The 13754-nt window shown below is 41.8% G+C and overlaps 1 protein-coding gene across 1 annotated transcript; it reads right to left on the bottom strand.

The window, feature by feature from the left end:
- Positions 1 to 12678: 12678 nt before the first annotated feature.
- On the bottom strand, positions 12679 to 13635 carry LOC143621316 (uncharacterized). The gene has a single exon (XM_077092775.1). The coding sequence runs from the start codon at positions 13633 to 13635 to the stop codon at positions 12679 to 12681; it is 957 nt and encodes a 318-aa protein (XP_076948890.1).
- Positions 13636 to 13754: the final 119 nt, after the last annotated feature.

Here is a 13754-nt window from a genome sequence, read left to right as displayed (position 1 = left end):
TTATGTTTTATATATGTCTTAAGCGAAGTTGTTAACAAGTTCGCCTAGGCGAACTTGTTAGACAAGCGAAGTTATGGACAACTTCGCCTGAACATGTCAGGCGAAGTTGTCGTGTATTTATATACCTATCTTACGGCTGGGTTCAAGTGATCGAGTTGTTCGTGTTAGTTTGTTCGAGTTGTTACGAGAGCTGTAACGTGTGTCTGTAATAGTGATATCGTATCACGTGTTTGAGTTATTATATAACGTGTGTTCGTTTCGTGTGTTCGTGTGATTTGTGTTCTATACTCGTAACGATCTACGCAGGGATTCCGCACCTGAGTTGATCGAGATATCTCGTGCGATCCGTCCAGAGAACCTACAATTGGTATCAGAGAGTTTGCTCGATTGTGTGGTTCGGGATAATCACGCGGGTGTAGAAATCGTCCCGTTTCGACTATTCGCGGGACGTGTTTTCTGTGTTTTTGAGTCAATCTTACCTCCTACCATCGTATTCAAGCCTTTGCACCGTCAAAAACCTCGTAAAATCCAGATTTCAGATATGCAAAAACGTCCGTGTTCATCAGGCGAAGTTGTCGTCAGGATACGTAGTGTTTCGGTGAAGATATAAGGTTAAGCGAAGTTATCCACAACTTCGCCTACCTTCTCAAGTTCGCCTAACTCAGCGAAGTTCTCTACAACTCCGCCTACCTCCTAAGTTCGCTTACCTTAAGCGAAGTTAATCATCTGCGAAGTTCTTTAGCGAAGTTAATCAGCAGCGAAGTTAAGGCTTAAGCGAAGTTATCCGTAACTTCGCCTACAGTACTTTTCAGAAAATTTTTTGATTTTTTCGGGTTTCTTACTTTTCGGGAAAGATGTCGTCGATTAACATCTCTGAGTTAGTGAAGATGGAAGTTGAAGCAGGGTCAGCTACTAAGGCCCCAAGATTGCTGAAGGGAACCGATTTCGTTGCATGGAAGGATCGGTTCATACAATACGTCAAATACCAGGATGCGAAGATGTGGGTATGCATCCAGGATGGTTATATTCCACCAGTTATGGAGTATGAAGGTCGTGATCAAATCAAAAAGTATAGCAATATGGAAGAAGAAGAGAAAAAGATGTATGAGGCCGAGAGCAAGGCTCATGCTGCTATTACTATGGCTCTTCCACAAGAGATCCTTCATACGTTTAGAAAGTATACGTCAGCAAGAGAGCTTTGGGAAGCTCTTGAGAACAGATTTGAAGGGAATGTAGGAATCCGTGCTTCAAAGATAAAATTGCTCAAAACCCAGTTCTCAGTCTTCAAGTATTTGAAGAATGAATCTTTAGATGATATTATCACTCGATATTACCATCTGATGACTGAATTGAGCAACTATTCAATTTCCTACCGAGAAGAAGAAATAGTTGAGAAGCTTCTAGATGCTCTCCCACCAAAATGGGAGATGTACACTGTGCTGATGAGGGAAGACAGAGACTTTCCCACATATGATCTAGAAACGGCAGTTAACAAGCTCCGAACCTTTGAGCTTAATATGGTCAGAAAGGAGACACCTATGGATCAGGTTCAAGATCCAGGTATGTATGGAGCTAAAGTCAACACTAGCTCAGGATCGAAGACTGAATCTGCTGCCTACTACTCGTAGGGAGAGTCGGGCGCAAACTCATCACATGAGGGTCATGTGTCAGTCAACACAAATGGTGATGTTTGCTGTGTAGCAGGTGGATCGAGTGGTTCTCAACCCCAGGTAAGCAAGAGTAGTTGCTCTCCAAGTATTCCCAGCAACAACTACTCCAAGATGCCTATGAGTGTCAAGTCTGCTGAAGAGCAGTTTGGTCTCTATGCTTCTTTTATTGCTTCTTATGAGAACTACATTCAAGGGAAGATTGTTGATCCAGCTATGTTGGATGAAGACTATGACCAGATTGATGCTGATGATCTGGAGGAAATGGATCTGCAATGGCAGATGGCTATGATCGTAAGAAGAGTGAAGCGGTTTATGAGAAAGACCGGAAGAAAGTTTGTCGGTGGAAAGCCAGGGTTTGACAAGACGAAGGTGAGATGCTACAACTGTCAGCAAAACGGCCACTTTGCTAAGGAGTGCAGGAATGAGCGTGTAGAACGTAGTCAGAGCAGGTCTACACAGCAAAGTGGGGGTTCTAAAGATTATAGTGCCATGATGTCCAGAGAAGATGGTGAATACAACTGGAACCTGCATTCTAAAGAAACTTTTGAGCAGGCAAATTTGGCGAAGGTTGAAACTGAAGAAAGTAAGAAGGTTACCGGAGAAGAAAAAGCTTTCATGGCAGATGTTAAAGACCAGCTCTCCGAGGTATGTTCTAAACCTACATGCTCTAAATGTGAAAACTTGTCTGAGCAATTAGCAACTATAACCGATCAGTATGTTAGGTTGGATGCTGAATTTAAAACCCTAAAAGAAGATCATCATTTTACAAAAGCAAGAGAAAATAGCTATAAAGTCAAAATAAAAGCTTGTGAAAAAGATGTTAAAAGTCTAAAAAGAAAACTTGCTGGAAAAATTGAAGTGATTGATTTAAGCTATGAAGTTTTGGAAGAAAAAACCAAACTAATTGCTGATAGAGAAAAACAGATTGCTGATCACCAGGTAAAAGTGGTGGAACTGAATAGAAAACTAGAGCAGTTCAAAAATTCCTCTGCTATTCTTGATCACCTTGTTAGTGATCAAGGTTCCTCTGCTAAGAGAGGAGGAATCGGTTATCATGAGGTTCCACCACCTTATAATCACAATTACACTTTTAACCCTAGTGTTCAGAAATCTGTTGACTTTGAGGTTGCTCAGACAGTACCAGTTAAAGTAACTTGTAAAGAACCAAATGTTAGTGGAGGCGAAACAAGTTCGCCTGTTTCAAGTGTTAAAATTTCTGATCCAAGTCCAGTCTCATCGGATTCGGATAAGTCATCTGAGTCTGGTAAGGCAAAAGAGGAGGTGGTATTACCCAATGGTGGAGAGAAAGATAAGACGAATAAAAAGAGTACTCCACTAAACCCGTACGTCCCACCATATGTGAGATGAACGGGCGGTAATAAAGCCTCGACATCTAAAACACCGGTTGATAAAAAGGTTGAGCATAGGTGTTGTTTTAGGTGTAATCAATTAGGACACCTAGTTGCAGATTGCCCTCTGAAGCAGCGATTCAGAGGTGTAAGGCCTACTAAAACTGAGAATAAGCCTAATAGTAATTATCATGCTGCTAAAAATGAAAACCATTCAAAATTCAAAAATGTGACTAATTCAGGTTTTCATAGAAACAAATCTCAGTTTTACACTGCTAATAACCAAACCACAAGCTATAATTCTTTCAATTCACGAAGGGTTGGAAGGCCTCACAATCAATCTTCAAGGAGATATCCTAATAGGACTTACAGGAATTATCCAGAGACTAACTTTGGAAAGCCAAAGTTTGGGATGTATAGATCCAAGACCAATTGGTCTTGGGTCCCTAGATTCTAATCTTTTGCTTTATTGTGCAGGAACAATTGAACAGGGCTGCCAACAATCTTTGGGTTGTGGATAGTGGCTGTTCCCGGCACATGACGGGTAACAAATACTTGTTACACGATTTGAAACCTGTTCAAGGAGGGAGAGTGAGCTTTGCCGGTGAAAGTGGAGGCAAGATTACAGGAATGGGAACGGTGTCGAACGGAAAGATGACATTGGAGAAAGTTAACTTTGTAGAAGAATTGAAGCACAATCTGCTGAGTGTGTCGCAGATCTGTGATAAGGAGTACAACGTACATTTTACAAAGAATGAGGCGATTGTGTTGCAACCTGGTTTTCAGATACCAGAGGAGTGGATTGTGATGAAGGCTCCACGTGAAAGGAATACGTACGTTATGGATATGAGGTCGACTGAAATGGCCACGGAAGAACCATGCCTTATGACAAAAGCGAGCGAATCAGAGTCCGAATTGTGGCATAGGAGAATGGGGCACATTCATCTTCGGAAGATGAACCACATTGTCAAGAATGGACTTGTGCTGGGCGTTCCCTTGAAGAGTTTCACTTTTGAAGATAAATGTATAGCGTGCAAGAAGGGAAAGCAGCACAAGAAATCCCATCTCACCAAGAAAGTCAATTCAATTGCCAGTACCCTAGAATTGCTTCACATGGATCTCTTCGGTCCCGTGAATGCAAAAAGTCTAGGAGGTACTTCTTACTGCTTGGTGATCACTGATGATTACTCACGATATTCGTGGGTATATTTCCTGAAATCAAAAGATGAAACGGCTCAGATGGTGAAGAATTTGATTACCAAAGTTGAGAACGTTATGGATAAAAGGGTTAAGTTCATCAGGAGTGACAATGGAACGGAGTTCAAGAATTTTGAGATGGAGATCTTCTGCCTTCAGAAAGGGATCGAACACCAATACAGCGCTCCGTATACACCGCAACAGAATGGAGTGGCTGAGAAGAAGAATAGAACGTTAATTGAATGAGCCAGAACTATACTGGCTGATTCGAAGCTTCCTGTGGTGTTCTGGGCTGAAGCTGTTGCTACAGCCAGCTATATCCTCAATAGAGTCTTGACGGTTAAACGACTTAATAAAACGTGTTATGAGCTTATGCATGGGAGAAAGCCCAACTTGAGTGGTCTTGAACCATTCGGGTCCCCTTGTTCGATTTTAAAGACAAATTCTAAATTTGGTGAAGTAGCCGATGAAGGAATCTTAGTCGGTTATGTTGTTGGGACTCCCAACAGACGTGTCTTTAATACATCGACCAGCAAGGTTGAGGTGGTGTGTAACACCGATATCACAAGTTACCAACCGCCAAAACCAAGCAACGGACCTGCTGAGTTTTTCGACTATGTTAAACTTTTTAAGTCTTTTAACATACCGTATTTGGATATTGCTGAAGAAGAAGAGAGAGTTGCTACGAAGATGATCCTTGATGAGGAAGAAAATCTATTGCAAAGACAGCTGATCGATAAATGTCAACCTTCCTCATCAAATGCTATCGATACCCCTGCTGCCTCGACTGAAGAAGAATTTTTCAATCCATTTCACTCTCAGCATGAAACAACCATTGACGAGCTCTCTTCTAACTTGGAAGACAATTTGCATGTCGGTTCTGTTCCGACCACGAAAATTCATAAAGATCACCCTTTGGAGAATGTGATTGGTGATGTGTCCTCCGGTGTACAAACAAGACGTAGCTTGAATGAGCACACCTGTGTTTACACAAGCATTAAGGAGACAGGCATAATCAACGAATGCTTGTACACTTGCTTTATCAGCCAGATTGAACCAAAGAATTATCAAATGGCTCTAAAGGACAGCTCGTGGGTCGATGCCATGCAAGAAGAGTTGGCTCAATTCAAGAAAATGGAAGTTTGGACTTTGGTTGAAAAACCGAAGCATGTGCATGCGATAGGCACAAAATGGGTGTTTAAGTGCAAGAGAGATGAGAAAGGGATTATCATAAGAAACAAGGCGAGGCTAGTCGTTAAAGGTTTTAATCAACAAGAGGGGATTGATTATAATGAAGTGTTCGCTCCTATGGCAAGATTGGAAGCCATTAGATTGTTTTTGGCGTTTGCTGCTTATAAGAAGATGAAGGTATTTCAGTTGGATGTGAAAAGTGCGTTTCTGAATGGGAAAGTTGATGAGGTAGTGTATGTTGAGCAACCTCCGGGTTTTCCTGACCCAGACTTTCCAGACCACGTGTACAAGTTAAGCAAGGCGTTGTATGGACTACATCAGGCACCTCGTGCCTGGTACTCAACTTTATCAGATTACTTGCTTGAAAATGGGTTTGAAAGAGGAAAGATTGATAGCACACTGTTCTTCAAGAGAGAAGGAAGCGACTTCCTGCTGGTGCAAGTCTACGTGGATGACATTATTTTTGCTGCATCAAAAGTCTCCATGTGTTAAGATTTTGAGGCCGTCATGAAAAAGAGGTTTGAAATGAGTGCTATGGGTGAACTAACTTTCTTTTTAGGTTTGCAGGTTGATCATAAGAAGGATGGGATGTTCATTCATCAGACGAAGTATGTCCATGATGTTCTCAAACGTATCAAGATGGAGGACAGCTCTCCATTTGATACTCCAGTCTGCGTCAATCACAAATTAGGTGCTGATTCAGACAACGATGCAGATGTGGACCCAACTCAATATCGGGCTATTATAGGTTCTTTAATGTACTTAACTGCTTCTAGGCCTGATATAATGTTTGCTGTTTGTCTTTGTGCACGCTTTCAGGCAAACCCAAAAGAATCTCATTTGAAGGGTGCGAAGAGGATACTGCGGTATCTCAAGGGCAAGCCGAAGCTGGGGTTGTGGTACCCGAGAGGAGAAGACTTGGAGCTAGTCGCTTACAAAGATTGGAGGGCGCAATCAGAGTCGGAAGTCAACAACTGGAGGATGTCAGTTTCTTGGTGGCAGATTGGTGTCGTGGCAATGCAAGAAGCAGACTTCAGTCGCAATTTCAACCTGTGAAGCAGAATACATGGCAGCATCCAACTGCTGCTCCCAGGTTCTTTGGATTCAACAACAGTTGCGCGACTATGGTCTGAATTTCTTACTTACTCCTATTTGCATTGATAACACAGCTACTATCTCAGTAACTAACAATCCCGTGAAGCACAGTAAAACTAAACATATTGACATACGTCATCATTTTATACGGGATTGTGCTGAGAAGAAACTGATTAAGCTTGAAAAGGTTGATACGCTAGATAATTTCGCTGATTTATTTACTAAAGCGTTTGACAAATCAAGATTTCAAAACCTTATTGAGCTGAATGGGATGATCAATCCCGAGTAACCATGCTTTTCATGTTATGTTAAAAAAAAAAAAAACGTCACTATCGCTTAAAATTATGTAGGTTGCCTCAGTTTGAAGGACTGTAGAATTTGAGGATAGCCATTAACTAGATGACTGAAAGTGACCGGGGCGGTTTATGATGAGTTTTCATTCTTTCGCTTAAAATTAGTTGATCATACTTAGTTAGAAAGACACATACTAGTATGTGGTCGGTCCAGCTGATCCATTGGATCTTCGGGATAGCCGTTTACCTGAAGACTTTGTTTTGGTCGGGGCGATTAATGTTAAAAATTTTTAAAGGGAAATGAAATTATTTTTCAAGTCTACTACTTCGTAAGAAGTTCGTTTGCTATGTTTAACAGAAAATTGATCCAACCTTGGAAAATGATAGATATACTGATTCTGTGTGCTTAACTAGTGAAGTTATTAGGCTTAAAAGGATTTAGGACAGTCATTGTATGTCATGGTAGCTTTTTATGGTGCGTAAAAGTAGATGTGATACAAACTAAATCTACTCGATTTTACGTGGAAACTCCTTAAGAGTTTTGCATGTCTTCATATATATCTTTCCGAATGATAGGCAGAAAAGCGATTACCCAGTCATACACGAGCCGAGCCAGTGAGTGTTCTGATTCCCGTGAAGATAGCGTTTCAAGAAACTGCAGTGATCCAGATTCGGGACTTGCAGTTGTTTACTACTCTGAAGTCTATGTAAATATTTATCATATAAAAAAAAAATTATAATGAGTTATTGAAACATTCTATAGCTGAAAATGTCAAGACTTCTCAATCATGGAGTAAGAAAGAGAACGGGAAGCATATGAGGAGTACTTACAAACTTAATCAGACACTATGGGTCGAGGTCAATTCGGGGTGACTTGGGGAAAGCCAAATACGCTTTGAGAATAGATAGGAGGCATCATAATCTCTGAGTTGTTGCCCACTTAAATTTTGAGGCATAACTGAACCTAACTCGTATCACAGAAACGATGAAAACCATCTTAAGTTATTTACCTGCTTACAACCTGTTTCTTTATGTCATAATACAACTAAACACGGATCTATGTGACAGTCACGTAATTAGTATGATTCCTGTTCGGATCTTTTCTAAAACGTAGTAGTCCCGATCGAGACTGAAATTTGATCCCTTGTACTTTAATTTTTAAAAGTTTTTTGTACTTAGGTAGTTTTATGAGTTTGTATCTGGTTACTTGGACTTGATCGTGTCATTTAATTCTTAAAGGGAAGTTTTAAAAGTTAATTGAAAAATGTTCAAATTATAAGGTTTGATTTTGTAAATATAGGCGAAATTGTTAAACAGGCGAACTTGTGAATAACTTCGCCTAGGCGAAGTTAACCGTAACTTCGCCTGTGTAACTCCGCCCCTATATAAAGAATACTTAAGGTCACTCGTTCAGTATTTTCAATATCAGCGAACTTATACTCTCCGATTTAACAGCGAACTTATCGATCTTATCTGTCGATTCATCTTTGTTATCTTTCTTCGATTTCAAACAGATTTAAAGGTTTGTTGGATCATTATATCGTGTAATCCATGTTCATTGATGTTACACTGAGGTCGTTTCGACCTGTTTCGTGACCTCGGTCGGTCGAACCTTTTTACCCGAAATTTCATAACTTGTCTTTACGTGGTCATGAACAACCTGATCGTCTAGTTAACCTTAAAATCATGTGTTTCGGACCCCTAAATCGTCAAACTAACCATGAAACATCAGATTTTCGAATTTGAATCTGCTTACTGTTGTCGATTCAGATTCAGGCGAACTTAGGTTTTCGGCGAAGTTATCCGTAACTTCGCCTGAGGCTTAACTTCGCCTGAGGCGATGTTCTGAGGCGATGTTGTGAGGCGATGTTCTGAAGTGTTGTGGTGAGGCGAAGTTATCATTAACTTCGCCAGGACCTTTTTAACTTATCAGTTATTAGACGAACTTAAAGCTGAAGCGAAGTTGTTCCCAACTTAGCCCCACCTTTAACTTATCAGTTATTGAGGATTTCTGGCAGACGGTGGAATACGATTGCCGCGTTGAGCCCCCGGTTATGCGAGCAACCGTCAACAATCAAGAAGTTCAATTCTCGTCTGAACAAATTCGGGTGACCTTACGTTTTGGAGAGGAGACTAGGGATGACCCTACAGAGTTTGTTGCTCCGTTCCGCGATGGAGCATTTCTACGAATGGGCTATTCTGGTCCATTGGGCGATACACAACGGAGGAAGGGTTTCCTACTTGATCAGTGGCGCTTCCTCATGCACTTAATGATTGTCTACATGTCTGGGAGGAAGGCGGGCACTGATGGTATGGGTGTGACCATGCAGTCAGCAATGACTGCTCTGACTTATAACAAACCTTATAGATTTAGTCAGATGGTCTTTTACGAGATCGATAGACAGAGAAGAGCGATGGCCCGTGAGAGGTTCATCATGTATCCAAGATTCATTCAGATGATCTTGAATCATGTTGCTCCCACGTTGCCTCAACGACGTCCAATACGATACGTGGAGAGTGTGAGCAAACGTATCTTCGCTCAATGCCGAACATCCAGTGCGAGGAGCAAGCCTGAACTGCGTCCAAGGCATACTCCACTCTTTGGGTACTTAATAAACCTGGGGTATGTGCCAGCTCATGGGGATGAGTTCAGAGACTCGGCACCACAACAGGCAGGAGCATCTCAAGCTATACCTGCTGCTCCTGTTGTGTCACCGGAGGAGGAAGTGGACCTTGATGCAGAATTCGGAGGTCAAGGATTCTTCGATATGGATCGGGTGGATCCAGAGGAGAACGTTCAGATCCCAGTTGAACGTGTCTTGACTGTGCGTATTACTAGAGCAGCTACGACGGTGGCTGACTCAGATCTTGATGATGTTATGGATGAGGCGAGAAGGATGTTGGTGACTCAAGAGAGGACGTTTGGGAAGAGAAAGAGGACAGATGATGATAGTGAGTCAGAAGAAGAAGAGGATATTCACAAGTTGATTAGACGTTCAAGACGGGAAAGGACAGGTGCAGGTATGGGAGCTAGAGAGACTTCAAGAGTTGTACGTTTCGCTCCGCCCGCACTGTCAGGTATGTCGATTGTTCCTACATCACTACATGTCACAAGTTTAAGCGCCGCGGATGTTCCCGTGGTGGCTACATCATCAGCTTTCGGCATTCCATCTACTACTTTCCAGAGGACGACTCCGGAGATTGTGTCTTTACCACCTCCAACGCTTACTTCTTCAGAGGTGGTTGCACAATTTGTTGAGTCGACAGTCGCTGCAACTGCAGGGTTGTCGGTCACGATACCACCTGCGGTTACGTCCACAGCTGCTTCTGATGTCCCGGTTTCATTCGAAATCACTGCTGAGTATACTCAAGACACATCACACATGAGGTTTGATTTCGATGCAACCCTCTCAGACTCGGAGAGAATAGCTGCACTTGAGCGGGTCGTGGCAGAACAATCAAGGGTGAATCTTGTCCAGACCCAGGCTATTCAACGCCTAGTAGCAGAAAATCAACTACAGTCGTCCCTCCTGGTTGAACATGGGAGAATTATAGATGCTATGAATGAGTTCTTGGCATCTCAGGGGGGAGACAAGCTGTAAAGGCGACGAGTTAAGGACAAAGAAGAGAAATGATAGAGACGATGATCCCAATGCATCGAAAGGTGCAGGTGGTGAGTTGCCAAGAACTACTCAAGCTCTTGGGACTTCCACAGCTCAGGGGGAGTCTGCAGGTGCGGCTGGCAGTTCTGGTGGTGATGTTGTGGTGATGGTTGATGATGAAGAAATGGGAGATGATGTGATTGATGCTTTGAAAGAATTAGATGATGATATGTTTAGTGATGATGTGTTGTGTGATGATGATGCTGCCAATTGAGGAGATTGAGAAGATTGGCGCTCATATTATGATTGAAGAAGATGTTGAAGAAGGTGAAATAGTAGAAGAGAATGTGGAGCATGACATTCCAGGAGAAAGCAGATATGGGTAACGAGACAGTAATCGATGAGACTGAATGGGAAGAGCAGCCTAGGTGGAAGGAAGGCTATGCTCAGTGGTTCGTCAAAACGAAGAAACCGGCGGTCCCTACAATGTTTAAGAAGAGTTACAATATTAAAGGCTATGCTGAAGCGAAGAAAGGGATTATTTGCTGGATCTATGATGAGCAGTTGAAGCTCTTTGTGATTAAACGGTATGACGGCGTTCAGTATTTTAAAAGAATGTTAAGGTCGTTGAATACACTGCCGGAATGTGAAGTGAAAGACTTAGCCAGATTGGGGTTAATCAATCGAAATGACGATAATATGGCTAGTCATTGGGAAAATTGTATGGAAAGAGTGTATAAAAGAGAAGAAGTTTGAGCTGTTGAAACCGCAGAAGGGAAAACTTGTTGAAGACAAGGATAGATGTTTGAGAGCTGATGGAAAACCTTGGATGGTCATGAAGTATAAACCGATCCGGTGTTTGAAAGAAGTACCGATGAAGCTTAAGCCCAAGGATGTGCTTAAAGACCTAAAGTGGTGGTTTGTGGATTGTGAGACAGCAGAGGCAGTGATGGAAGATGAGGATGAACAAGAGCTCCTAAGAGTTTACGATCCGATGCATTTGGTAAACTTATCGCAAGCTGATCTGCAGGTGCTCAATGAGAAGAAAATCTTTTATATTCCTGCTTGGAAGGACGAAGCGAGGAAGTATCAAAGAGTTGTGTCAGTTTGTGTTAGAGAAGGAGTGCATGCGTGAAGATACAAGATTGAAGATTACAAGACAAGTGCTTAAAGATCAAGATATGAAGCTACTGCCAAGGGGGAGTCTGTTGGTGCATAATGTCAGTATTTCATAGTCTAGTGTCTGTAATCGAGTCTGTAATGTTAATTATGTTTTATATATGTCTTAAGCGAAGTTGTTAACAAGTTCGCCTAGGCGAACTTGTTAGACAAGCGAAGTTATGGACAACTTCGCCTGAACATGTCAGGCGAAGTTGTCGTGTATTTATATACCTAGCTTACGGCTGGGTTCAAGTGATCGAGTTGTTCGTGTTAGTTTGTTCGAGTTGTTACGAGAGCTGTAACGTGTGTCTGTAATAGTGATATCGTATCACGTGTTTGAGTTATTATATAACGTGTGTTCGTTTCGTGTGTTCGTGTGATTTGTGTTCTATACTCGTAACGATCTACGCAGGGATTCCGCACCTGAGTTGATCGAGATATCTCGTGCGATCCGTCCAGGGAACCTACAGCATTTCAAGTAGCAATACTCACTTGAAAGGTTGATCAAACCATTAACCGCTTTCTGGCTTGTGCAGAATATTTTTTTTTACCTAATACATTTTGTAAGAGCTCACTAGAGGCTTGAATTATTTTTTTTTAAATTTATTGAAGTGGGGTGTGCTTGTTATTCGTGCAAGTATGACTATTCTTGTAGATTAATGCTATTACAAGATCATTGAACACAAATGAAATGTGTCAATTGTCCAATACGTTTATGAAAAATAATGATCACCACCCAAGTTTTATAAAATCAGAAGTGATTTTATAGAAATGGAATGCATAAGAACAAAATAAAATTCATAAAGATTATTATAAAGTTACCAGTTGAAGTTTATAAATGTTTATAAAATACTTGCTTAAGTATTCAAATTCATTGGGTGGACGATTTTTTTCTATAAGTGAGAGTGCTTTTGGTTGGGTAACATAAACAATCATAAAGGAATTAGAGTCATATCACTAAAGTCATTGTCACTGACCTAACTCTCCTTTTCTTTTCTTTTTTTTTTCACGGCAAGAGTAGAATTATATTAAAAAAGGCGTAAACGCCTCCAGCGGAAAACTGGAAAAAAGATACAGACTTTGAAAATGAAAAACAACGATGAATAACATGATGTGTCACTTAAGCATAAATGCAAGACAATGGGGAGTCGGCCCAAACACTCCAATCGACATCCTTATGCTTGGTCCTAAGTTTGAACCACCCAAATAAGCTTCTTTTAATTTCTTCGACCGTGAAGGCAATGGTTATAGCCCGAGCCTTAAACACCTTCTCGTCCCGTTGTTTCCAAATGAACCACAGAGTCGAGTAGATAATCGCCAACAATAAGCGCCTTCTCGACTTACTTTGCAGTTCCACCAAAACTCCCAGAAGATGCTCAAAAGAATCTAGACCGGTAAAATCCCATCCGCACCAAAGCGAGGTTAACCTCGCTTTAGCCCGGGAACAATCCAAGAAAACGTGTTTCGTCGATTCAACCTCCAAAGCACAAACCCGACAATTGCTCGATAACAAAGGCATCCCTCTAGCAATTAGATTGGGCGCGACCGGGATCTTGTTTTGTAGCAGCCTCCAGACAAAACAATTTATTTTAATTGGAACCCAAGTTTCCCACCCGCAAATCCGAACATCGTCTCCATGAATAGAGTCTGCCATCAGTCGTCTCATCGCTTGAACAGTGAACCTCCCCGAAGAGTCACCGGTCCAACGCCACCCATCTTCCTTACCTTCATTGAATGAAAACAACGTAACCATATCCTTGAGATCGTTTAAGTCGGACGACTCCTCAAGAGATAGGTTGGATTTAGACCATTCAATATCCGCAAACACTAGCCCCGAACCAAACGAGGAAACCAAATCATTAACCATGCATGTTTTCTTAACCGCCAATTTATAAAGATTAGGGAAAATGTCCTTCAAAGTGAATTTTCCAAACCACACGTCTAGCCAGAAATGAGTCGAGTGACCCGTCCCCACCTTTCTGCACCATTGCCACAACCACCTACTGGGCATCACGACCATCACCCCAGTAGTTGCACCACCGTTGACGGTAGCAACAGTTCCAGTGACGGTGGTCATGATGGAGGGTGGCGGAAGGGGTTGGACGGGCGAAGAATTTTAATTCATTTCTCAACCATACACATTAATACATGGAATTCACATTTCGATTCCAATAAACACCTGAAAACCAAACGCGC

This window comes from Bidens hawaiensis, unplaced genomic scaffold (genome assembly GCF_021521415.1).
Source record: "Bidens hawaiensis isolate Kalapana, Puna unplaced genomic scaffold, B.hawaiensis_p1.1 tig00002839_1, whole genome shotgun sequence".
Lineage (NCBI taxonomy): Eukaryota > Viridiplantae > Streptophyta > Magnoliopsida > Asterales > Asteraceae > Bidens > Bidens hawaiensis.
Note: the sequence above shows the minus strand (reverse complement) of the source record. Positions and strands in the feature narration are given on the sequence as shown.

Coding starts and splice junctions, on each gene's coding strand:
- LOC143621316 (XM_077092775.1), bottom strand. CDS start 13,635: ATGACCACCGTCACTGGAACTGTTGCTACCGTCAACGGTGGTGCAACT.